Genomic DNA, 24,785 nt, shown 5'->3' with positions numbered 1-24,785 from the left:
ACATTGGGAAAGCTGGGTCCAACTGACCCACTGCCTCTTTTGGGCATGCGCTGGGCCTAGCATGGGTACATGCCAAGTTTAAAGTAAAGCATCTTTTTTTTTCCCCTCTCACATCTGCAAGTAGCCCACATGTAGTAATTTATTAGGCAGAAGTGCCTCTAAACTAATTCTAGAGGAAGAAAGACTTGTTTATTCTTGTACCCTTTTTTCACTGCACTTCCCACCCCCCCCCCCCCCCTTAGGTGGATTATTCGAGACCTTCAGCAAAGCATCGTAAAATAGCTACCTCATTTCGTGACACTTCTTTAAAAGACATTTTGATGCTGGCATGCTCTCTTCTAAAGGAGGTAAGGCAGTTCATAATATAATATTAAAATTAATATAATTTTAAATTGCCCTAAGATTGGGGTTGTTATATTTTTTGCGTACTTTGAACTCCTGGTGAGTATTGCTTTGAGTAGATGAGGTCAGTCTACACGTGGATAGATTTTTGCTTACATTGCACTTGAACAAACACGAGTGTCTTGTAATACTGATAGATTTTTTTTTTTTTTTTTTGGAGTTTTTGAGCCAGTCCAGTTGTCTATCAGTTTCTCCCATTGCACTCTTCCTCCTCAAGTAGAGACTAAGTGTCTTGAGCTTTCTGCCTTGTTTTCTAATTTTTGTCCCTAGTTTAATTTTACTTCAGCCTAGTTTGGTCTAGATTTTCCACTTAAGCTTTATAAAAAATGGGTATTAAACCAGAGGCGGCTAAGAGGGAAGACAAGAATGTTCACATCTTATGTTGCGGTAGTGCAACCCAATCTGACCAGAGGTCTCTATCTCTTTTGCTAGCCCTCTCAGTCTCTGTGTGGTGCTCTGATGTAATTCAGACTGCAGCCTCTCCTCAGCCTTGGCAGCAAGTGGTGAGGAGCAGCCTTCAGTAATCTAAATGTCTCAGGACCAGGTAGGCTGAAGTGATGCCAAAACTGGAACATGATCTTTTGAATTTTATCTTCCTTGCTGACCAAGGCCTTCATAGTGCTTAGAGAGCCCCTTTATGTTATAAAGAGGTCATAGTTCCTTTTCTACAGTAAGTGCTTTTCTACAGGAAATATGTAGTAACACATCTTTGTAAGATGTTATGAAGATGTATTACCACCTCTGCTTCTCTTGTTTTCTTGACCTCAAGCAGCTGCTTGAGGGTAGGCTTTTTTTTTTTTTTTTTTTTTAAACGTTGCTCATTTCTAACTCCATCATTTAATAGGAGCCTCTGTTTATTTTAGCATATTTAAAAATCAAACCTTTTATTTAGATTTTGAAATTTGACCTAGGACACTATTTTGATATCAAATCTTTTAAAGTCTTGGCCATAGTCATCAAGAAGGGGATGATGGCAGCAGTGACTAGCTAATTCTGACACTTGAATTGTAATTATGGGCTCTACTTATACAGGCAACCCCCGCTTAGTGCTTTTAATTGGTTCCAGAAAAAACAAGCGCTAAGCGAAACCCATTTGCCCATAAGAATAAATGTAAATATAGGTAATTGGTTACTGCCACCTCTCCCCACCAGCCCACTGGCTGCTCCAGTTCCACATGCCAGCCTGGGCCTGTATTCCTTCTGCCCTGCCCTGGGCCCCCGCCAGACCTGGCCCTGGGCACCAATGCAGGCTCTGTGCTGATGCCCGTGCCCCCCACTCACCACTTCTCACCGCCGCTGCCTCTGCCCACCCAGCTGCCCGCCAGCCATTTTGGCCCCACCTGCCAGCCTGGGCACCGGCACTCCTGCTGCCCTGTTCTGGGCATGGGCCCCTGCTGGCCCCAGCCGTGGGCCCTGCACTCCTTCTGCCCTGCTCTGGGCATGGGCCCCTGCCGGCCCCAGGCCCCGCACTCCTTCTGCCCCATCCTGGGTGCTGGCCCCCGTTGGCCCTGGGCACTGGTACAGGCCCCACACTCCTCGCCATCAGCTGGTGAGCTCAGGTGGTGGAGCATCCCATAGGAGTGGGGTGGATGTTTGCAGTTGGCTGGGAGCAGAGGGGTTTGCAGCTTCTCTAGGAAATGCCTGACCGGCTGTAAACCCCATCCTGCTCCTGGATGGCTGCAAAACCGCCCCCGCCCCTCATGCCCCCACCAGTCTGTATTCCGACTGCTCCACTGCCCCACCAGTCTGTATTCACCAGCCGTGCCTGGCTTCTCCCCACCCCCTCCGCCACGCTCACACTCACTCCCCACTCGCTGCCACTCACCGCACTTGCTGCCACAGGCCCCGCTGCTTCTCCCTGCCTTCCTGCCAAAACTCACTGATTCCACTGAGCACTTTAGTGAAACTGTCTGAGTGCTCAGTGAAATCAGATATCAATTTTAAATGAGCGCTATAGTGAAATAGCGCTAATTGAAACCGCATTAAGCAGGGGTTGCCTGTACCATACATGTTAAATCAGTGATGAAAATAAGCATTAATGGGAAAGATCATGAAAAATTTGACGCATTGCAAGCAATTTGGTCCTTTTTTTTAATGCTAAACCTATTGTAGGTGAAAACAATATAATATTAGAATTTTGTAACACATGTGCTATACTAAATTCCCAAATGCTGACTACTTCAATGGCATTCATATGCAATTGAAGCTACCCATTAAATGTAACAGTTTACTTAGGTTTTTATATAAAAACTTGTAGAACAACAGGTGTCATTTGGTAGTGATTTTTTTTTTTAGTCAAATAAATGTTGGTTCTAGAACTGGGTTCTGTAAGGCTCATCCTTGCTAAATATTCAACAATTACAACTTGGTTAACAATTTTGCTGATAGCACAACAGTACATTCCAGTTTCCTCTCTCGGATGGAATTTTTTTTATCATCGGATCAGATGAGACTCTGAATATAAACAGAGACCAGGTGTGCTGAATAAAATGATGTATTTTCAGAGCTTACTTTCTGGTCAAAGCAACACTTTAAGGGAAAGTTTTCTTCCCCACCCTCCAAGAACAGTTTCATTAAAAAAATAAATACATCTAAACTTTCAACTTGTGACTTTTATATTATGTTCATAATCCTCATCAGTTATTTGACTTGTGGTTATCATAGCTGTTTTGGAAGTATATAATCTAAGTTGCTGCTATAGTTAAGATGAGCTTGTGTAAAAATGTTAGTTTACCCAAAATATATGCCCCTGGTAGGGCTCCAAGTCCTATTGACTTCGCTAATGAAATTAGATTTTACTCTTTGCTGTGCAGAATTAAGGCAGTTGAACAGCGATGAATTATTGCATTTTGCTGTTGTGTCAGTAAACTGTTAGCTAAATTCAGATTGCAGATGTTTTACACAACTGTTAGTAAAAAAAAGGAAAATATCATTTTCAGACACCACCAGCAGAATTTCTGGAAGTGTCAGAGAAAACATCTTCTCAGCTATAAAGGGAATACAATTGCTCTTGGGTAACAGAGAAAATAAATAGCGACTCTCATAGTTTTCTACTTGTAACCACATTTTAAAGATCAGTTTTGTATCAGTGGGTGCCTGATTTATAATGAATACTTTAGGCCAGTGCTTCCCAACGTTTTCGTCAGCATGGCCACTCACTCCGAACCCGCAGCACCCCCACTCCCCAGGTGCCCCTCACTTCCCACCCACAGCCCTCCATACCTGCTGGCGTCCCTCACTCACAACCCGCAGCCCCCTGCCCCAACCGCCCTCCCCCCCACCAGCAGGGGCCTCCACCTGCCAGGGCTATAGGGCCAGGGCCTGCAGCCCTCTGCCCCCCCCCCCCCCCCCGAGCCTCAGCTGCCACCTGTGGGAGGCATCTGATGCTGCAGCCAGAGTGGGGCACAGAGCCCAGCTTCCCCTGCCTCTCCCGCTGTGGGCTGCACGGCCATAGCGGAGCCTGTGTGAGTGAGGCATGTGCAGGCTGCCCACTGCAGGCTCGGAGCTGTCTACCCTGCTGCCCTCCCCCGGGGCCTCTGGGGTCCAGCAGGCAGGACCCGGTGTGGGAGGGGGGGAGGCTCAGTGTCACTGCTGGGAACCTCATGACAGTTATGCTGCCATGGTGAGGTGCCCCCAGAGATGGCAGCAGCAGCATGGAGTTGTGTTTCTCACTGCTGCTGTGCAGGCAGGGGGTGCTTTGTCATGGTGGTGCAGCTAGCATAGAGCTCATGGCAGCAGCACTGAGTCCCATTGCCTTGCTCTGCTGTGGAGGCCCTGGGGAGGAGGGGGCATCAGGGCAGGGAGCCCTGAGCCTGCAGCGGGCAGCCTGCATCTGGTCCCACCACGTGAACAAATCTGGGGGGCATGTGCCTCCCCATGCCTCCCTTCCTAGGAATGTGCAACCCTGTTTTTTTAATTGTTGCGACCCCAAGGTTGGGAACCATTGCTTTAGGCAAAGGGGTCATTTTACTAGCATGTTAGACAGAGGAAAGAGCTATATCATGGAAGAATAAAAGTAATATGGAAGTGATTTTTTTTCTTTACTGTTAAATGACAGGTTTTTTAACTTGTATTTTGAAATTGAAATATTTTCTAAATATAAATGGACTGTGAGTTTCAATGGTTGAAGACCAGACACTTTCTTTTTTGAATTTTTTTTTCATATACTGCTGTATATAAACAGCCTAATGAAATATGCTTTTATTTTTTTTTAATGTAGCTATTGGCGAAACCTTTAAATCTTCAGGACCAACAGCAACAAAGTTTAGCAATGCATCTTTTGAAACTTGTCCTTAACTGTCTTAACTTTGACTTCATTGGGAATTCAGCAGATGAGTCTGCAGATGATCTATGCACTGTACAGATTCCAGCAAACTGGAGAACAAGTAAGGAAGGACCTTAACTGTTAATAACCAAAAAAGCTTTCTGAGTATGTAATTTGTTTTAGCATGGTGCTTACAAATACAAACTTAGTCCTTTTTCCCTAAGTGGGAAAATGTGGTTTTGTTTGCTCACATTTTTTAAAGGTGTCTGCTACAATCATTTGCGTTGGATTTATATCAAATATTTCACTTGGGAGACTGATGTAACTAGGAGCTCAGAGGGGGAGAAGTGCCTCTTGGACCCGTGATATTTAGGTTGTGTAGCTCTTGGTACGGTATAATGCCTATTAAACAGAACTGTTCAGTAAATATTACATAATTGGTGGAACACAAGCTTAAGGATTTTCCCTGAACTTTTCCCATCATGTAAGAACTTGGTCCATAAAAAGCATAATACTTGAGTTGATTTGCTATGACTAGACAATGAGTGAGCTCTTAAACAACCACTTGATGGTATCCTTATGTAGTTTCCAGAATAATTTTGTTTGATCATTAATTAAAGATCTGACTTAGCTAGGTAACTGGCTTTTGCTAATTATGGTAGTTATGTTTTAACACAAATAATATGAATAATAAGGAATGGTGTAACATATTCATTTTATTACAGTTACATTCTTAGGTAGCCATCATGTATCAAGTGCTACATGATTTGTTATGTAGTAAAATTTTCTTTAAGGTACAAAGTAAATTTTTAATTCTGTTAAAAAAAAAAAAATTAAAAGTTCTGCATTAACAGTACTCATTATTCAGGTATTTAATTACCACTGATTAAGTTCTCTCTCTCTCTTTCTTCCCCAGTCTTCCTGGAGCCAGAGACCTTGGACCTGTTTTTTGATTTGTACCATTCCCTTCCCCCAATGCTCTCTCAGCTAGTAAGTGAAGTTTAGTGATTTACACAGCAGTAATTACTTAGCAACAGTTCTCTTCTGTCTGCATGTATTAGAGACCTATACCAGGCTTTCCTTATTTGTGACTCTCCAATGATGTTTTTGCCATTAGCAAAGTTTAAGCAGTTATGTTCAAACAGAAATATGAAGTTATTTTTTAACATTAGTACATATTTATATAAATATATTTGACATGACTTGCATTGGAACTGAAACTCTAGGTTGAAAGAACATGATTATCTTTTCAGTACTTGAATTCTAAAACTTTAAGTATATCAGAGTTGGAGTTGTCTGTGTAATCCTAATTCAGTCCCCTTTGTAATTTAGCTAAGGAGGTCTCTACAGAGCATGCATGAATTGATATTTTTCAACAGCAAGTAAGAATCTGCCCAAATCTGTCTAAGGTTTTTCAGGAACACCACAGGACTTGTGCCTGATACAGTTGCCACCCATTGCCAAATTCTTTGCTCTAAATCACTGAATTCCCAGAATTTTTTTGGACTTTTCAATAAACAAAATGTTAACACTGCTAAATAACATTTTCCTGAGTGTTCTTGTTGGAACTACAAAGCTTTGAATCTGGGGCAGATGACTAGGATGGAAAAAAACAACCCAAACAATTAGTCTGGCTCAGTTTTATAAGCCACTGTACAAATGTGTTAAAATGGGGAATGCACAGCAATGTTAATACCAAGTGCTGCTTTCTGGTTTGCCTGTAAATATAAACTGTAGAAGTATGTAGTTCAAGTAAATGAAGTAGGAGGGGTTCTTTTAGAAGAAGGCCAGGTGATAAGCTTGGCAACAGAGTCAGTTTTTAATTGATATATTTTATACTTATTTCTCTTTAGGCACTTTCCTGTTTAGTTCAATTTGCTTCTACAAGGAGATCTTTATTTAGCAATCCAGAACGTGCCAAGTATCTTGGTAACCTGATCAAAGGAGTGAAAAGAATACTTGAAAATCCTCAGGTACTTTTTTTCTAATCTTTCCAAGCAGTAGAATTTTTGCCACAAACCACATTGCCTCACTAAATCTCTTGTGACCACCTTCAAGGCTAAGTACAGACATTCTGGAGCGTTATGGGAAGGTTAAATCAGATCAAAATGGCTGCCTGGTATTGGGTAAGTCAGGATGCAAGCGCTAAGAGGAGAGTTGAGGGCCAAGCAGGCTGGAGGAGATTGGAGGTCTGCTGAGGGATAGAGGGGAGGCACAACCTATGGGTGGGGCTGGCACGACCCACAGGCAAGGCTAGTATGACCTGCGGGTGGGATGGGGTCTCCCGCCCACCGAACCTATACGCCCCATCCCTCCTCCAACCGTGACTTATTTGCTCAACTCCAGCAGTGGCAAACGCAGATAAAAGCAGCTGGACCCCTGGGGTGGATTGTGGAATGGAAGTTGAGAGGGCTGGCTGGTCAGTGGGGTCAGGGGGCAGCAAAGGGCTGGGGGGGAGGGGTGAAAAATAGCCCAGTCCAGGGGTGGGGAGGAGGGTGAAAAGAGCAGCTACGGGGCTGGGACCAGTGGCTGGGTTTTCCCAGCCCTGGTGCTGTGCAGGGAGAGTGTATAGAAGTTCCATGCACCATTTTGATCTCAGTCTAATCAGTTTGATATTACATAGATCCAGGTTTATCTTAAACCAGGTTCTGCAATTTTTAGACTGGTTTGTGTACATGGAACTTCTATACAGTTACAGATTTAAATTGATTGCTGATCACTGATACAGGGTCTATAAATGTAAGGTTGGTACTAGGATGAACTAAGTTTAAATCAGGTGGCCATTTTGAACCCAATTGAACCTCCCCAAATGTCTGTACTTAGCCCAAGTCTTCCTTTAGACTTCTCTCATACTACCCAGCCATTTGGTTTAATGGGTAATTATTGGTAATTATTTTGGTATATACCAAAATAATTGGTATATGGTAATTATTTTGTAATTCGTGTTAAAAAAGCTAACACTCTGTTTAAAACTCCATGTTTAAAATTCCTCTTTAAAACTCCTTGTTGACAAAGATGCTCAGCCATTAGGTTGGTATGGTAATTTTTGAAAACTTGTGTTTGTTAAATTTAGGGTTTATCTGATCCAAGTAATTACCATGAATTCTGTCGGTTTTTGGCTCGACTAAAGACAAACTACCAACTGGGAGAACTAGTAATGGTGAAAGAATATCCAGAAGTTATCCGACTGATTGCCAATTTCACTATTACTAGCCTACAGGTAAGAACATGCAATTAGGGTCTTGGTCTTAAAATTTTCTTAAGAAAGATTCATAGATTGTAAGGCCGGAAGGGACCTTGGAAGATCATCAGGTCCAGCCCCCTACACCAAACAGAAAAGATAACTGGGGGTCAGGTGACCCCAGCAAGGTCCAGTCTCCTCTTGAAAATTTCCAGGGTGGGCGATTGCACCACCTCTGGAGGGAGCTTTTTCTACAGTCTGGACACCGTGACTGTGAAAAAGGGTTTTCCTCATGTTGAGCCTGAATCGGTCTTCCAGGAGTTTGTGGCCTAGTTTTCCCCTCAGGTGCCCTGGTGAACAGTTGCTCACTGAGCCCTTGATGTACTCCCCTAGTGTAGCTGTAAGCTGCTACCAGGTCCCCTCTCAGCCTTCTTTTCTTTAGGCTAAAGAGTCCTGGATCTCTCAACCTTTCCTTGTATGGCTTGCCATGTAAGACTGATCATATGGGTGGCCCTTCTTTGAACTCTCTCAAGCTTGTCCACGTCCTTGTTAAAGTGTGGTGTCCAGAACTGGACGCAGTACTCCAGCGGTTTCACCAGTGCTGAGCAGAGCGGAAGAATCACCTCCTTGGTTTTGCTGGAGATGCATCAATTGATGCATGCCAGAGTATTATTTGTCCTACTGGCTACAGCATCACACTGCTGGCTCCTATTCATACTGTGGTTTATTATTACCCCCAGGTCCATTTCATTCAGGTGTGTTGGGGGTTGTTTGTCCTGAGGTGGAGCACTTTACAATTCTCGATGCTGAATTTAATCAGGTTCTGATCTGCCCAACTTGCTAGGCTGTCTAGGTCCACCCGTTTCTGTATTTTCAAGCATGACCACCATAACTTGGTGTCATCTGCAAAGCTGGCCAGTGAGCTCTTCACTCTGTGACGGGGTAAGCTTGGGGCCGAGTCTCGAGTCAGCCCACCCACCTGTCTCTATAGGGCAGTCCACCCAGTCTCTCCTGCCATCACTTTGCTGTTCCCATAAGTGGTGTAAATGCGGGAGATGACCCATTACATGCCCCGATGCCAGGGGGCACTATCTACCGCTCCGAACCTCCCCTACACAGTGACCCATGCCTTGCAGATGACATCCAGGATGACACCATGCTCCCAGCTTAAAGCCGGGCCAACTTGGTCCTTCAGGCCTCTCTCAGACTCACATTCACATTGCCCTCCTCTCACTAGGGCCTCTTGCACTCCGCCCTGTCTCACAGAGTCTCTCTCGCATCGACAACTTGTTTTGCCCTGCTCCTTCTTGGAGCAGTTCCCGTAGGCCTTGGGGCTTTATCCGGATCACACCTCGGGTGCTGACATGCAGTCTGTCGGGCCTCTCCCACAACCCTTACCTGGTTAGTGGCCAGCCAATTCACCAAACGGAGGGCTAACTCTGCCCTAGCTCTTCACTGGGCTCCTCATATCCAACAACTTGTTCTCCAGTGGGTTGGCCCATGTGCTGGCCTTCAGGCTGTCCCATAGCCCTACTCAACGCACCCTCTTGGGCTGCTCTTCAGGCTGACCCTCAACCCTACTCAGCCCTCATCAGGGCCCTCACTACCGCCCCCTCTCTGGGGCCTCCGGGGTCTCATTCCCTTGTGGGGGCTAACGTGGCAGCAGCCGTGCCTGGCCCCACCGGGGATGTTACACCCCCTGGGCTCAGGTGGCCGGAGCTGTGCCTGACCCCCTTTTACCCAGAGTGTTGTGAGGGCTAGGGGTTATTGAGGTGCCCCAATCCACCTTTTACCAGGGAGGTGAGTGGTCCTGGTATTTAAGTGGGTCTGCCCTGCTACTGGCTGTTGCTCCAGGCCACCCTCTCCCGGCAGGGTGCAGCTTTAAGTCGTACCCAGGACCAGGAGCCTCCAAGCCATCTCCCTAGCTCCTGACCTTACCTCCTGGTGTTTCATACAGCTGTTCAGCCAAGCAATGTCTCTGTCTGGCCACCAGCAGCAAACTGCTTTGTTTATATGACTGGCCTGTGTTTTAAAAGGGCTGCTGCAATCGGACATCTGCTGGCTGCCTGACTCAGCCCTTAAAGTGGTAGGCACTACAAGTGCACTGCCACAACCCCCATGTCCAAATCATTAATAAAGATGCTAAAAAATACTGGACCAAGCACCGACTTCTGCGGGACGCTGCTGCCCACTTCTCGCCATGATAACAGATCCATTCACTGCGACTCTCTGGGTCCTATCCTGCACCCAGTTTCTCACCCACCTGACTGTCTTGGAGTTAAGCCCACAATCCTCCAATTTTCTCACGAGGACATTGTGGAATACTAGATCAAAGGCCTTTTGGAAGTAAAGGTATACAATGTCAACCTGCTCTCTCATGTCCAGGTGGCAACTTACCTGGTCATAGAAGGAGATGAGGTTGGTAAGGCAAGACCTGCCCACGACTAAACCATGCTGGCTGTCATTCGGAATCTTACCTTCTGCAAGCTTATCACAGATAGACTCCTTGATGAACTTTTCTAGGATTTTCCTTAGGATGGAAGTTGGGCTGATTGGCCTATAGTTACCCGGGTCCTCCCTCCTGCCTTTCTTGTGGATGGGCACAACACTGGCCCTCTTCCAGTCCTCAGGGACTTCTCCAGAATTCCACAAGTTGTGGAAGAGTTTCGCCAGGGGTTCCACAATGACTTCAGCCAGCTCCTTCAGCATTCTCGGATGAAGATCATCTGGTCCCACTGACTTTTACATGTCTAATTTTATTAATTGGTTATACACCAATTCTACGGCAATAGTAGGAAGGCAATTATTCCTACTTTGCTCATCCTGTACTTTACCTGGCGTTGTTTTCCCCTTGGTCCCATGAAAGACCAAGGCGAAGTAGTCATTCAGGAGTTTGGTTTTCTCCTGGGTGTTGGTAACCAGCTCTCCTGAGTTGTTGAGCAGTGGCCCCACACTCCCATTTGTTTTCCTCCTGTTCCCTATGTACTTAAAGGAGGGCTTCTTCTTGTATTTGATTCCTGGTTGCTGCTTTAGCCTTTCTTATCTGTTCCCTGCAAATGTGGGCTGTTGTGGAATAATCCTTCTTGGAGCCCTCCACGAACTTACATTGTTTATAAGACTCTCTTTTTTCTTAAGAGGACCGTGGTTCCCCTGATTAGCCAAGAAGTTTTCCCAGCCCTTCTGTTACCATTTCTCCACGTGGGAAAGATGATGCTCCTCTTCTTGATTATTTATGTGAAGTGTGTTTTTTCCTGGAAATGCACTTTTTCAGGTTTTCTGCTAATATAATTTTAACTAGTAAACTACTTAGGCGTCAACTTCTGGCTTTCTATGCAACTAAGATATAGCGTTTAGCATAATGAAGGCCTGAGTCTGATTGGGACATTCTGAGCACTTACACACTAGAAATAATGTAGTACGAAGAAGACTTATTTGTTTGTAGAAGTTCATACTAGAGTATGCTCTAACTGAAATTTATATTTTGCTTTGTAGCATTGGGAGTTTGCTCCAAACAGCGTTCATTATTTGCTAACCCTGTGGCAGAGAATGGTAGCATCGGTTCCTTTTGTGAAATCAACAGAACCCCACCTCTTGGATACATATGCACCTGAGATAACAAAAGCATATATTACTTCCAGACTGGAATCTGTTCCTGTAGTTGTAAGGTAGACTTTCTTCATTGTATATAATGCTGTGATTATACAGTAACTAGAACATTATACTATTGGTTTTAAAAAAAATCCGCTTACATTTTCATGATGTTGTCTTCATTGTCTTTATTACTTAATGGTGTGAGACCCCAGCATTCTTTCCTGCCTGTGGCAGGGGGTCGGACTTGATGATCTGCTCAGGTCCCTTCCTACCCTACTAACTATGAAACTATGAGACCAGAATGTGATTCAAGTTATTTAAAAGTAAACTAAACAGAAATGAAACTCGAGCTTCACTTGCTTTTTTTTCTCCTTCATCCTTTTAATTTTGTAGTGAGTTCAATATTTGTTACCCTATAGCTAAAATATTTTCAAGATGGATCCTCTCTTTATATTGTTGAAGGAATCCCACCTATAAAAAGGATGGGATAGCAGGATTAATTTACTGGTTTGAAACACAATTGGAAAAAAGTATATATTTTTTTTTACTTATCAAAGCTACTCTCAGTAAGTACTCAGTCCATATTTATTGATATTTAGGGTCCAACCCCCTCCCCCCCCCCCTTGCTGCTTCTCGTCTGGGCCCATTCCCTCCCTCCCCCTGCTTTGGGTCCCATGCCACTTCTCTGTGGTCCGGGTCCGCCCAGCCCATGCTCATTTGCCTTCCCTCCCTGCTCCCCTCCCTCCCAGCTGTTGGCAGGGCCCAGCCTCGGTGGCGGAGCGCTGTCACCATGTCCCCATCCCACTCCCCTCCCTCCCTCCCTCCCCTTCTCTGCCGGCTTTTGTCAGGGCCAGGTGGTGGTGGCGTGCTTCCCATCTTCATGGCAGGTGGGGACAGAGTCCAGCGTCTGACCCACACCCATGTCTCGTCCGGTCAGGGGAGGGGGCGAATCGGCCCACTCCCCCCACCCTCACCCCCCTCCCACTTCAGAGCTGTTGCCCTCTCCTCTTCCTCCCCCTCCCTGACGGCTTTTGTTGGGGCCTGGTGGCTCCATGCCCCCCTGCATCTGGCCCCGCCCCCACCCCCACTTCTCATTTGGTTGGGGGAGGGGAGAATGGGCCCCTCCTGCCCCCCCTCCATCCCCTGTGTCCCCGCCATCATGGTGGTGCTTCGCCACGCCATCTCCTGTCCGAATGCTCTTGGAGCAGTCTGACTGGTTGTTTCAGTCAGCCAATCAGTGTAAATTAAACCGTTATGGACAGAAAGACAGACAGACTAAGGCTTTTATAACATTAGAATTGTATTTTTAATATCCATTAACTTTTCTAGTTAAGTAACTTGGGGCCTCAGTGGTCTTTCTATCCTTTAATACAGGGCTGTCCAACTTCTAAGGGCTGGTGGCTGCCTGCTCCCTAGGTGCATGTTGCACCAGTGCCTCTGTCACACCGTGTGTCAGTACACTGTGCTGGTGCCTCCAGACTATATGGAGCCCCTAGAGGCACGGGCAAGAAGTGGAAGCTATAAGAAGGAGGGGGAGCCTGGATACCCTGGTGGCAATAACAGCAGTAGCTGATGAGAGGAGTGGTTCCCAGAGGGCCACAGGCTAACCTTTCAGGGGACCACCCTTTGGACAGCTCTAACCAAGTACATAATGGCAAATGTGTTATGAGCCTGCATTCTCGTCACATCATATCTGGCTATATGTTTTCTTCCCCAGGTGTGGTCCCAAGAGTACAGGGTATGGAGTATACTCAGAAGAGTTCTACTTATGCCTTGTAGTTGTGAGAAGAATGCTATTACATGAACAGGCCTTAAGGAAGTCTAATAGATTTGATAGATAGATGAAAAGGGAAACCCTGTGTAAATAAATGTCCTCCAAGATTGATACATAGTGAGCATGCATACATTTTGGCCAAAAATCCAGTACTTCCTGACTTACAGACGCCTTGTATTAGGCCCACATCTTTCTTTTTCTAGCTTGTCTAAAGAAAGTTCCCATGTAAAAGATTTGGAGAGTAGCAGCTACTTTTGGTAAACATTGTTGGCATCAAATTCGGATGTTTGGTTTAATAAGGTAGTCTGTTTTTGCCTAGAATTTACACTCTATCCTCTGATAAATATAATGCATGCTAATCTCCCATTAGTATGTGTGCGCAGACACCTCCCTCAAAAAAGAAAGCTTTCATACTGCCTTCCTTTCTGACAAACATTCTGAAAAGGAATTGAATTGGACAGGATATACTCCCTCATGTACATGGAACTGATGTAGTCTAACAGAAGAGTGCTACCATATCCCCCTGTGGGCATGAATTTTTTACTTTTCTAGTTTGATACTAGATGTGATAGATCCTGGATGTGAGTATTCATATAGGCAGATCTCAAAGAAGAATTGTGTGTATAAGGTAACGTTTTTCTTGTATGTATTTCAGAGATGGCTTGGAAGATCCACTAGATGATACAGCTACAGTATTTCAGCAGCTGGAGCAACTGTGCACAGTTAGCAGATGTGAATATGAAAAAACCTGCACACTTCTTGTACAATTGTTTGATCAAAATGCACGAAACTACCAAAAGCTATTGCATTCTTCCGGTAGGAATCCTTTAGAACTCACAGTTCAGGAAGGTCAGCATTTTTTTTTCCTCTTACTGTTTATACCAGTGATAGGCAATTATTTGGGCCCTCAGCCCACATAGGGAGGTTTGTTGTGTTGATGTGGGCTGGGTCAGCACTGCCCTTCCTCCCCCCTCAACAATTGGCCAAAACTCCCCAAGTGGGATGGGGCCTTAGGTGGGGAATGGTGTTTGGGAGTGGGACAGGCAGTCAAGGCCAGGATTACAGGGTGGGTGTGCAGGGCGATGATAGCACAGGGCCCTGGGCAGAGCCACGATCCACTGCCTACACACCCCTGTGACAGATGCAGGTTCTCTGGGCAGGGTTGTGCATGGAGTAGCTCATGGCTCTGTCATGGGCCCTGGCCCCACGCTGTCACCACCCCAAGATCCCAACCCTGGTTTCGGATGCAGCTCCCTGCCTGCCTGCACAGCTCCCAGCCAGTCTCCATGGAGACCCTGGGATCATGGGGTGGGGGACAGTGCAGGACCAGGGTGGGCTGCACACCCAGCCCTGGTTCTGCAGGCAGGGACTTGCAGGGCTGGGGCCCAGGGCAGAGTGGCATTCCACTTCCTGCATGCCTCTGCTCTGTGGGAGGTGTGTGCACTTGGCTGGGGAGGGACCTGCCTGAGCACTAGGTCTCAGGAGCCGGGTAGGGGTGAGGAAGGGACGGAGGCAGGGGGCATGTGCAGCAGCTCGCCCAGGCCCTGTCATTCACGGCTGCCCCCACAGTGCCCCCACCTGCTGCCATCTCGAGCCATTTTGGGTCAAAATCTCAAAGTTGCCTGCATTTGGGAGTATCTTAAATTTTTTAATATTCAGCTTTAGAAATATAAGGCATAATTTCTCCGACCACAGAAAGTGAGAGCTGTGAAAGTTTATTGCTTCTGACCATCAGTGTGTAGGGCTGCAGACAGATGTTTCATTTGTCCTGCGATAAAGTGTTTAATCCTGGGACAAAGTGTGATCCATTCAGACATCTGTGTCCATTGTCCTGGGATGAATTCTTAAAAGGTTCATAGGATAAGAAGTGCTAACAGTTTATCTGAGAACATCACAAAACACTTTCAAGGATTGCAGCACTGAATCAGTGGCAGAAAAGCAGCAGAGCTTTTGGCTACTCACTAAACCTTGGATAGAAGGGCAGTGTGCCAGGCTATTCCTATACTGGGTCAAGCATAGGCACAGCTTGTCCAGGGACAAATACAGTGTCTGTTCCTAGCCCAGGTTTTGAGCCTCCCAAATTCAAGGACCCAAACCTTATGGCTGCTTTCGAAAATACAGGTCTTAACTGCTTGGGTTTGAATTTTCTATGCAATAAATGAATTGGCAATAAGCCTTACTTCTCTCACAAAATTCTAGGAAATTAATTCACTTTTTTTTTTTAAAGAAGTACTTAAATCTGAATGCTGAATGTGAGCCAACAGTGTTGCAAAAAAAGTCAACAGCATGCTGGGTTGTATTACCGTGTTTGCAAGAATCCAAAATGACTCTGAATTTAAGACTGCCCCCTGATCATTAGATTCTATACATGAAAAATATTATAAATTTGTTATAATTTTCTCTGTATAGAATCTAATTATTTGGGGGTGGTTGTAAATTTGTCCCCATCCCACCTCACCACTACAGCAAGGCAAGCAGTACAGCAGGCTGCAGTTGGCTGGAAGGGGCACGGTAGGCAGTGGGGAAGGCAAACAGCCTAACACCTGTCTCCACTGTTGTGCACTGCCACCACTTATCCTCCAGCTCTGCCAGAGCTCCAAACCCTCTCCCGCCCAGGGCATAGAGCACATGGGTGCTCCAGCCCTAGTCAAGCTCCGTAACAGCTGATGAGGCTATCAACAATATAGTGGTTTGTTCACCGACACGGATGTTGTTTCATGAGTGTTGTTTTGAATTTGATGTTTTGTCATTTATTCTGCTTTTTGTTGACAACTTCAGAATACTCTCCATGTAAATGGGGGGCATACTTATTATTCTAGTTTATATAATACACGCTTTGTCTCTCTCATTTATTCTTCTGTTTATGTACCTGTCACCTTCCCTTTGCAGTCTGTCAGTAAACTTCCATTGTGGAAGACCAGATTTTTGTTGTGTAGCTGCAATGTGCATTTAGTACTGCCCTCCTGTGATTGGTTTCTTCTGTACATAGGGTCAGAAGTAAATGGTTAGTAACCATACTTAGTTCTAGAGGTCAGTATTTGGGGTTTATTCTGTTAGAAGTTAGAGAATATTTGGTGCATTTTAAATCCGTATTACTCCTTACAGAAGTATTCAGTTTCTTTTCTGCAAACTAAACATTTCTGTTCATGCTGAACAATAAATGCTATATCCCCTAGTTATACATACTTTAATTTAGATGTTTAATGGCTTTTAATGTTACAAAATAAGTTAATATAATATTAAGATCTCATTTTATTATATTGTCTTGCTCTCTGTATCGATGGTGATGCGGTCATGGTTTACTAAAACAATAATCCCCAAGAAATGGGTCATTAACAGTAGTTAACGATTACTTGTGATCTATGGTAATGACTGATTTCTTTGGGATTATTGCTGTTATAAACCATAATTACAGATTATTACAGCAATAATTATTTTGTAAAAGAAAAAATGTAGTCTGCCTAAGCAGCTGCAAAAGCAAGTGCACTGAACATTTTAAATAGTGCAAATAGAGAAGAGAGAAAATTATACCAGTAAACTGATTCTGTGCTAAGAGTAGAGATCCTGTTTATTTTTTCCAACTAAAAATAGGAAGAGGGTTATCGGAAAATATTTGTTTAAATTTGGGATAATTCAGTATGCAGCAAAGAAATTGTTTTTATGTTTAAATTGAAATTCCTAGCAAGGTGTGGTTCAAAATGGTGGCTTTGCTGTTTGACTCATTGAGCACTGCTTTTAGCTCTGCAAGGCAGCAGCTGTTTGTGCAGTTTTTTGAAATGGCTGTTCCTTAAGGTTATTTGATCATTTCAGTGCTCCACTCTTCTCATAGTAGTGCTGCGGCAGGTTGGGTTTATTTCTCTCCAGTTTAAATAAGTTTTATTTATTCATATGGAATACAGGAACAAAATGATAGAACAAGCTATTAACAGCCTATAAACAACGGCATTGAGGGATAAGGCTAGATTGACAGTTATAGAATTGATTTCCATTCCAAAGCATCATCAGTAGCCTGGTGCAGGTCTTCAATGCAACCATTAAAATGATAAATAGGACGTTCCTCCATGATGCGTGCTATAGCTTGGATTTCACCATACTTACACTTGGGGTCTTTAATAAAATTCCATTTATGTAGTAGGTAGTTACATCTACTTTGTTCAGTACAAACCTGTTCAACACTGTCCAGCTCCGCCTTGGTAAAGCAAAGCCAGGGAGTTTAGATGTGGGGTCTGTGATAAGAAATGTATTAATGGTGTCAATTGTGTTCTGTTGCTGGTTCCATTTTTCCTTGATGTTAAAGTTTGGGCCATTCAGCTCTTTTCCCACACTCCAAAATGGCCTTCTTGACTTAAGCCTTGGCCTAGGAGAGATCATTACATTCTTCAAAAATTAGTAGTGAATTGAATGTAAGCAGGTTTTTGTAGACTCTTACAGTAGCCTGTTTATGCTGAAGATTAGAAGGAGGAATACAAGATAGATCAGACAGCCAGGGAACAGGAGTGGATCTGGAAATACCTGTTATGAGTCTCATTGTTTAAATGAGCTGTTACATGCGTAATTACAGATTATTTTTTGCGTGAGGATTTTTGTTTGGCCAGTAGTATCTTCTCTGTTTTGATGAGGCATCTGGATAATCGCAGATCCTAAGGAGATGTCACTGTGGTGGACGCAGCGTTCTGTGGAGCCCTTCTGTATTGGTATAGGCTTCTGTGGTCAAACATAAACATCATCTAAAGATTTCTCGTTATCATCCCTATGAAATAAGTAGGTATTATTTCCTTTCTTTCTGTAGATGGGTAAAGTGGGACAAGAGAGTTTAAACTGAAATTTGCAAAGCATTCAGTAATTATGGGTGCTTGAGTTGCTGAGCACGTATATTTAAGACTGTGTGTTTAGGAGTTGGTGAACTCTGAAACTCCTGTTTACATCATTTGGGGTCATGAGTGCTCTGCACAATAGCAAAAGGACAAGGTATTTTTAGCATACAAATATTGAGACATGGAAAATTATCTCTTAGGTAACTTGTTAAAGTTTGTTTAAACTTGTTTAAAGCTCAAGAAATAGCTGAGGTTTACCCTAAGGACTTGTACTTCTTATTCTCATATTTAGATCAAGGGTTTTGCTTTCTTTCTGAAGACCAAGCTTAGATGCGGAGGGGGAAGTAGACACTGGTAGCAGTATAACTACTGTCTGAGCACTCTTTTCACTCCATCTCCATTTATGTGATTTCTTTAGCTGTTTGCAATCCACAGATTAATGCACAGGATTTATCCTCTGAATGATTTATTGCACAGCAAAATCAGACAAATGTCACCACTGAATCTAAGACATTTGTTTTAGAGTTTCCATCATGCCAGGGAAGATTTGGATGAAAATCTTAATCTGATTAGCAAAAATACCAACATGAATACATACATGAGTTTTGGATAAATTGTTGGCTAAATGTGTGTTTTCAGTGTTTAAAGAATACTGAGAACAAAGATCTAACTGGAGCCGCTGCTCCATTTGCACACATGACAGCATATTACATGGAAGAGAAAACATTTACTTTTTGTTGTTTTTTCCTCCACCTTTTGCAATATGTTCTTTTTGCATTCCTAATCAAGAAGAAAGGCAAAAGTAAATGGTTAGTGTACAGTATAGTCCATGTTAATGTAGAGTCCTTGAAATATAATAGGACACTGGGGTTTTTTTTTTATTTTTCACTCTATCAGCCAGAGCAAATGAAGACATGTTTTGTTTTACTAATGTTCTATTGTTAAATTCTGTTATTGCAACAGAAGAATTAAAATCTTCCCAGTCCTTTTATATCAGGAAATGTAGACTTGAAATGATTTTTCTATAGTTTAAAATAGTTTTCCCATTCCTTGTATGTTATTCTTCCTTACTCTTAGCTACTTGTAAATAAATATATATACCATTATAACAGTTGGTTATTTGTTGCTTCAAATCAGCAACCTTTTTATAGATTTCATTCTATGGTATCCATCAGTCTCATGCCAGCAGTGATAATTTTTAGCAAATACATACAGTGTTTGGGCTGCCTTTGTACTCCAAGATTATTAGTTATTCTTCAATTATTTTGAATGTTTGTTCAGTTGTATTGCGTAGGGTTGGCTCACTGTGTTAATTTGTAGGTATGGCTGTCTGTCTAGCATCCCAAATACAAATATCTCATATAATACAGTTTTTGATATTGGTCAATACAAGTACCCAGCCATGATGCTTGTTTTTTTTTCCTGTTCAACTGTTGTTGATTTAATAGCAGTAACATCATATCTTTCAGATTTTGAACATTTTAAAGATTTAGATAAATGTTATCTTTTAGATTACCAAATATTATAAGATAAATAGAGAGTCTTACGCAGTCACTCCTGTAGATTTCTCAGCAAGAGAGAATTGGTTTATGGTAGAGAACCAGAAAAATATCTTTTGTTTTAAAGCCAGGATTGCCAAATGTGAGGAGTTAATTCCTTGAGATAGGAGACAGTATTAGCATCTGGTATTGTTACTTTAGATCAGAGGTTCCCAAAATTTTTCTTATCGCATGTCCCCTTCCAGATTTACTGGCTGCCCAGATACCCCTACAAGCATACATTTTATATTTTAAATGCCAGTTATTATCATGAAAATTAAATCTGCCAGTACACAATTTATCCTGTGTATCTCCAAGGGTACCTGTATCACAGTTTGGGAACTCCTGCTTTAGATTATTAACATTTGGGGACAGCACAGCACACTAGCATAATGGTGGGTGTTTGAGGGGCATGGGCCCCAGGCACTACCCAAGGGGGTACTGGAATGGAGCTAGGGTTTCTCCTCACCCTCTTATCTCCTCCTTCTTCCTTGCCCCCATTACCTCACATCTTCCCTCCAGTAGCTCTAGTAACAGGGAGGTAACAGGGTATCTCCTGTCTGGTAACGGGGAGGGCAAAGAAGCAGTGGTGATGGCACAGTTGCTGCCAAGGAAAATATTGCCTTCTTTTTTTGCTGCTGAGAAATCTCCCTCCCCTTCCTCCCCTTCTGGTCCCTCTCCCCGTGTTGGAGCTGGAGCTAGAGCCAGATATGAAAATGTGCAGGGTGTGGAGTTATCAGGGGTAGTATTACCTAGGGCAGTGGTTCCCAACCTTTTTTTTCCACGTGCCACTGCTGGGAGCGGAGTGCAGCGGCAGTGGCAGCCTGGGAGCGGGGGTTGGGGAGCTCCCGGCACGTGGTGCAGCTCGTTTTTTCTGTGTGGTGCTGCCGGCATTGTCCCCATGACCCTCATTTGGGTCACGACCCAGTGCTGGGAACTGCTGACCTATGGTGTAGTAGTGACTAGTTATGCCTCTGGTACAGCACCCATGATTGTGGCTAATGATTCCCATGGGAATTTTCAGTTAGAAAGCACCTTTGCGTGTTGACGTTGGTACTTATTCCTAGGTACTGTCCCTTCCACAAATTCCCGTATACCCTGGGGGTCCTCTGGTAATCTCCAGGATATATACAGGAGAGGAGGTACCTGAGATTTGGGGAGCAGATGTATGAAGAGGAGATTCCTACCTAGTTGCGCTGTGAGCAAAAGTTATTCTGTGAAGATAGCCATATCTTGCTGTAGGCTGTAAGAGGATGACCTTTCTGCTTTTCTGTCTTGGGCAAGTGAAGGAAAGCCCCATCTCCTTGAACAGAGAATTTTATTAAGTCTTTCTACAAGATGGGGTAAAATAAGCCATAGTGCTGGAGCTCCAGGAGCAGCATGGGACCAGCCCATCAATGCTGGGCTGCTTTCCATGGCACTGCTGGGGCTCCAGCACTGCAGGTCTTGCCTGGGCACTAGGTTACTGCCATAGGAAGAAGCCAAGATGATGCTGGGGCTCCAGCACCGCAGCTCGTCTGCTTGGCTGCCAAGTGCTCAAGTAAAAGCTGTGATACTAGAGCCCCAGTGGTACCACAGGAAGATGCTTGGCACTGTGACTCATTTCTGCAGTGGTAGCCAAGTGCTGGGGGTATCATTCTTCTTCCTGCAGTCCCTAGCAGGCCAGAGCAAACACCATGTGTAACACCCACCCCAAACTGACCCTGCATGGTACTGCATGTGGCACAGTCTTGGACCTGCCAAAGTGAGCAAAGGTAAGCTGGATCCAGCTTCTTGGGGGAGAAGGGGGAGGAGATCCATGGGCTGGATCTGCCTGGATCTGTGGGCCAATCATCTGGCCTGTGGATCAGTCTTATGTTACTCATCCAGCCCACAGGGTTAATGAGTTTGACACGCCTGTTATATGGCAATCAGCCTTAATTTTAAAGTTACCTTTGTGTTTTATAAGTACAAGTAAATATATATGCATGAGTCTTTCCTTTCCCTCTTATCAGCATAAGAATATTTCTGACTATATTTGTTTGGTTTTTTTTAGTCCACTTTTCAATAAAATCCATTTTATTTTATCATTTTAACATTAATATTAGAGGCATGAAGCTTTCCCACTCTGCTTGACAATCTCTTCTGTAGTGTGATGTCTCATAGAACTGCTCTGTACTAATATAGTTGTTTATTAAAGTCTTGTTTTCCTTTTATCTTTTTGATGTTAGGACGACTGGCATGGCTAGTGTATTTTGTGGGTACTGTTGTAGGAGGAAGGTTAACTTATACCAGTACTGATGAACATGACACCATGGATGGAGAATTATCTTGTCGGTAAGTGCAGTAAAAAAAGGGGGCGGGGGGAGAAGGAGCCTACGTAACTTCCCTTGTCATATCTACAGGTAATCAAAAGATGCTCAAACTTTAAACTTGTCTCATGATTGCATTGATTAAAGACTCAAGGGCTGCATTTAATTTATATGAAATTGAACTGATTCCAGTTGGTGGAGTTGTATTTGATTTTGGAATGCAAGGTTTTTATATTGAACTGACTAGAAAGACAGTTACTTAGAACTGAAACTTCAGAACTGAAAACTCATTTTCAGTGCCCTAATTTTTAAGCAACTATATTAGTGCATACATCATCTGACCATTTGCAACCACCCTACATATACATAAACATGTTCTGTTATGTATAGACTTAAATGGTAAATGTGCTAATTTCCTACTGACATTTCCTTCCTTCATTTTTATCATGGGTTGTGTATATGGGGAAGTTGATGGGAATTGTGGCCCTTAGCATCTTTGGAAAGTAGGCATTAATAGACTCAAGTTAGAGCATTCAACAGAAGAGCCCACTCCTTAAAAATATGGGCCTCTCCCTGATTTGCATTTATTGAACCACGGTTTGAATAGGAGTTATTGTGGATGACATCACACCCCTTTTGGTAAATAGGGTTGTACAGGCTTTATACCTGTTGCACCAAAAGAAAAAGGACTTAAATATTTAGAATTGGCTGCTGATTAATGCATCTTTTCTATTTCTGCTTATAATAATCTGCCTTGGCGCTTTGCATTTTAGTGATATTCTCTTATAGTATTATTAAATATGAGGGCCATTTTTAATATTTAGGCTTATAGATGGCACATATGCATTATGTATTTCAGATGTAAGAAAAAGTCAGAAAAGTCCAAGCAACCAATTACATTGTCAGAAGGTAAAAAATGAGTAGCAACAGCTCTGCCAAAGAGTCAGATTTGTAGCTGGTGTCTATTGAAGTAGCTTCTTTTAAGTCAGTGCAGTTATGCTAAAGGTCTGGCTGGTGTTTACCGAACTTTTGTGCAGCTGTTCTAAAAAGATGACTGGGGGAAAGTATAACAAAAATGAGACAGAAAATGTACCAAAGCCTACACAACATTGTTCCTTTATATAATATTTCTAAGTATTTTTTAGGAACCTTAAATCTTTAAACTTAATTTGAATGTCCTCTACAACTGCAGTTTGAGTCCTGATTTATTTTTAGCTGTAATAACTAATATATGCTTTATTTAAACGTGATACTGAAAAAAAGGAGTACTGTGCAAGCTGACTAAAGTGTTAAAAGGTGTCTAAAATAAATTGAAGTAATGAAACAATTTGTTTGAAAATCCCTTCTGAAAATGTTTCCCTTGTTTAGAGTTTTTCAGCTGATATCCTTGTTGGATGCCCAGTTACCACGGTCTAGTAATGAAAAAGTAGAACTTGCAATTCTATGGTTTTTGGATCAGTTCCGTAAAACATACGTGGGGGACCAGCTCCAGCGTACCTCAAAGGTAAGTCTTTGCTGAAATTAAAATGGAAAAATCTATGTATGATGTAAAGATTAAATGTTTGCATAAGGATAAATGCCACAATAGAAAATGAAGAAATTAGTTTGGGAATGATTAATCTTAAGTTATTTAAGTTAGTTTCAGAATTATCCATAAAGATTTACTACTACATGTTTTTCAAGGTTCAGCATGCAGAGAGTTAACATTTGTAACAGTTGTATTCATTAAACTCTTTTAGGTTACTTTGCATTTCAATTTTTATTTCAAACATTTAACTGGGTTCTGCTATATTATGTTATATTTCACAGCTGGGTACACAAGATTTATTCTTTTAATAGTTCTGTTCTTTTGACAGTTACTCATTTATGCAGTTTCCACTGTATTTCTCACTTTACTTGGTTTTCTGCATTTTAAATAGGGAAGAGGGAAAAGTAAGATGCATTTTTGAAGAAGCAGCAGTTAATTCACCTTAACTGTAGGGGACAGTCATAATATAGATGTTATAAAGAGAGCGTCAGTAAGACGAGATCAATTGATCTTGCGAAAGATAAAGAATTTTGTTTGAGCCCCGAGCAAATCTTTAGCAAGACTTCTGACAGTGACTGAGATTTTGTTTTTACTTATGTAGTGCTGTACCCATGCTTTCTGGTGAACAGTCCCAATCCCAAGAATTTATCCCCTTTGGGTTTGAATTGTACTTAAGGTTTATTGAATGGCTCCTCGCTCTGATATCGAAGAGTAAAATTTTACGCTATGCTGAATTACTGTTATTCATGGAAACTAAGTGTTCCTTTCAAGTGTCAAAGCCGAGTTGTGATTTAAAAAAAAAAATACGAATGATGCATTGTTCAGAAATAAGAGAGAAAAGAATTATCGCTTTGGGTCTAATTCTTCTATTGTTTCGCTGGCAAAACTCCCACTGACTGCAACTGGGATTGTGCTGTAATTATTATTCTGTCCTATAATACTGGATCTTGTCTTAATTTTTCTAGTGTCTAAAAACTTTTTGTATGTAGTTCTGTTTGGGATCTTGCTGTCTGAACTGAAGTTGGGTGAAGGTGACAGGCTAATGTGTTGTAAGTGAATGGCATGTTTTTTTAGCATCTCCTTTGCTAGTCCATCAGAGGTTCTGGCTTCTATGACTATGGTGATGTTGGGTTAGTGCAGAAGAATGATTGGGGAAAATCATTTGGATGTGGGTAAAATAACAGTGAAAAAAATAATAATGTTGTTAACATTTAAGTGCTTGGAACTCCAGAAAGATGTATAACAGACAGATACATATCTTGAGTTCTTGCTCGCTAAACCACAGCTTAAATTATGTGAGATTATCAAGTTTAACAGTTTATTTTTTCTAAGTGAGAAATCATAAAATGGGTGCCATAACTACTGTGCATGTTTTTAAATGGCTAACTATTGATTGGAGTAT

At 42.8% G+C, this 24,785-nt stretch overlaps 1 protein-coding gene across 5 annotated transcripts in view; it reads left to right on the top strand.

The window, feature by feature from the left end:
• The window catches only part of RANBP17 (RAN binding protein 17), a 283,580-nt gene that overhangs the window by 26,509 nt on the left and 232,286 nt on the right, over positions 1–24,785 (top strand). For 3 of the 5 annotated variants that reach the window (XM_059733448.1, XM_059733450.1, XM_059733451.1), the window contains 9 exons: positions 243–347; positions 4,622–4,787; positions 5,583–5,656; positions 6,520–6,639; positions 7,740–7,886; positions 11,340–11,512; positions 13,868–14,061; positions 21,775–21,880; positions 23,224–23,359. In XM_059733448.1, the coding sequence (XP_059589431.1) occupies positions 243–347; positions 4,622–4,787; positions 5,583–5,656; positions 6,520–6,639; positions 7,740–7,886; positions 11,340–11,512; positions 13,868–14,061; positions 21,775–21,880; positions 23,224–23,359 (1,221 nt within the window). Of the gene's footprint in view, positions 1–242; positions 348–844; positions 947–4,621; positions 4,788–5,582; positions 5,657–6,519; positions 6,640–7,739; positions 7,887–11,339; positions 11,513–13,867; positions 14,062–21,774; positions 21,881–23,223; positions 23,360–24,785 lie in introns of those variants that run through there. The other 2 variants (XM_059733449.1, XM_006263679.4) reach the window with 2 other exon arrangements.

Source organism: Alligator mississippiensis, chromosome 9 (genome assembly GCF_030867095.1).
Source record: "Alligator mississippiensis isolate rAllMis1 chromosome 9, rAllMis1, whole genome shotgun sequence".
NCBI classification, from domain to species: domain Eukaryota; kingdom Metazoa; phylum Chordata; order Crocodylia; family Alligatoridae; genus Alligator; species Alligator mississippiensis.
Note: the sequence above shows the minus strand (reverse complement) of the source record. Positions and strands in the feature narration are given on the sequence as shown.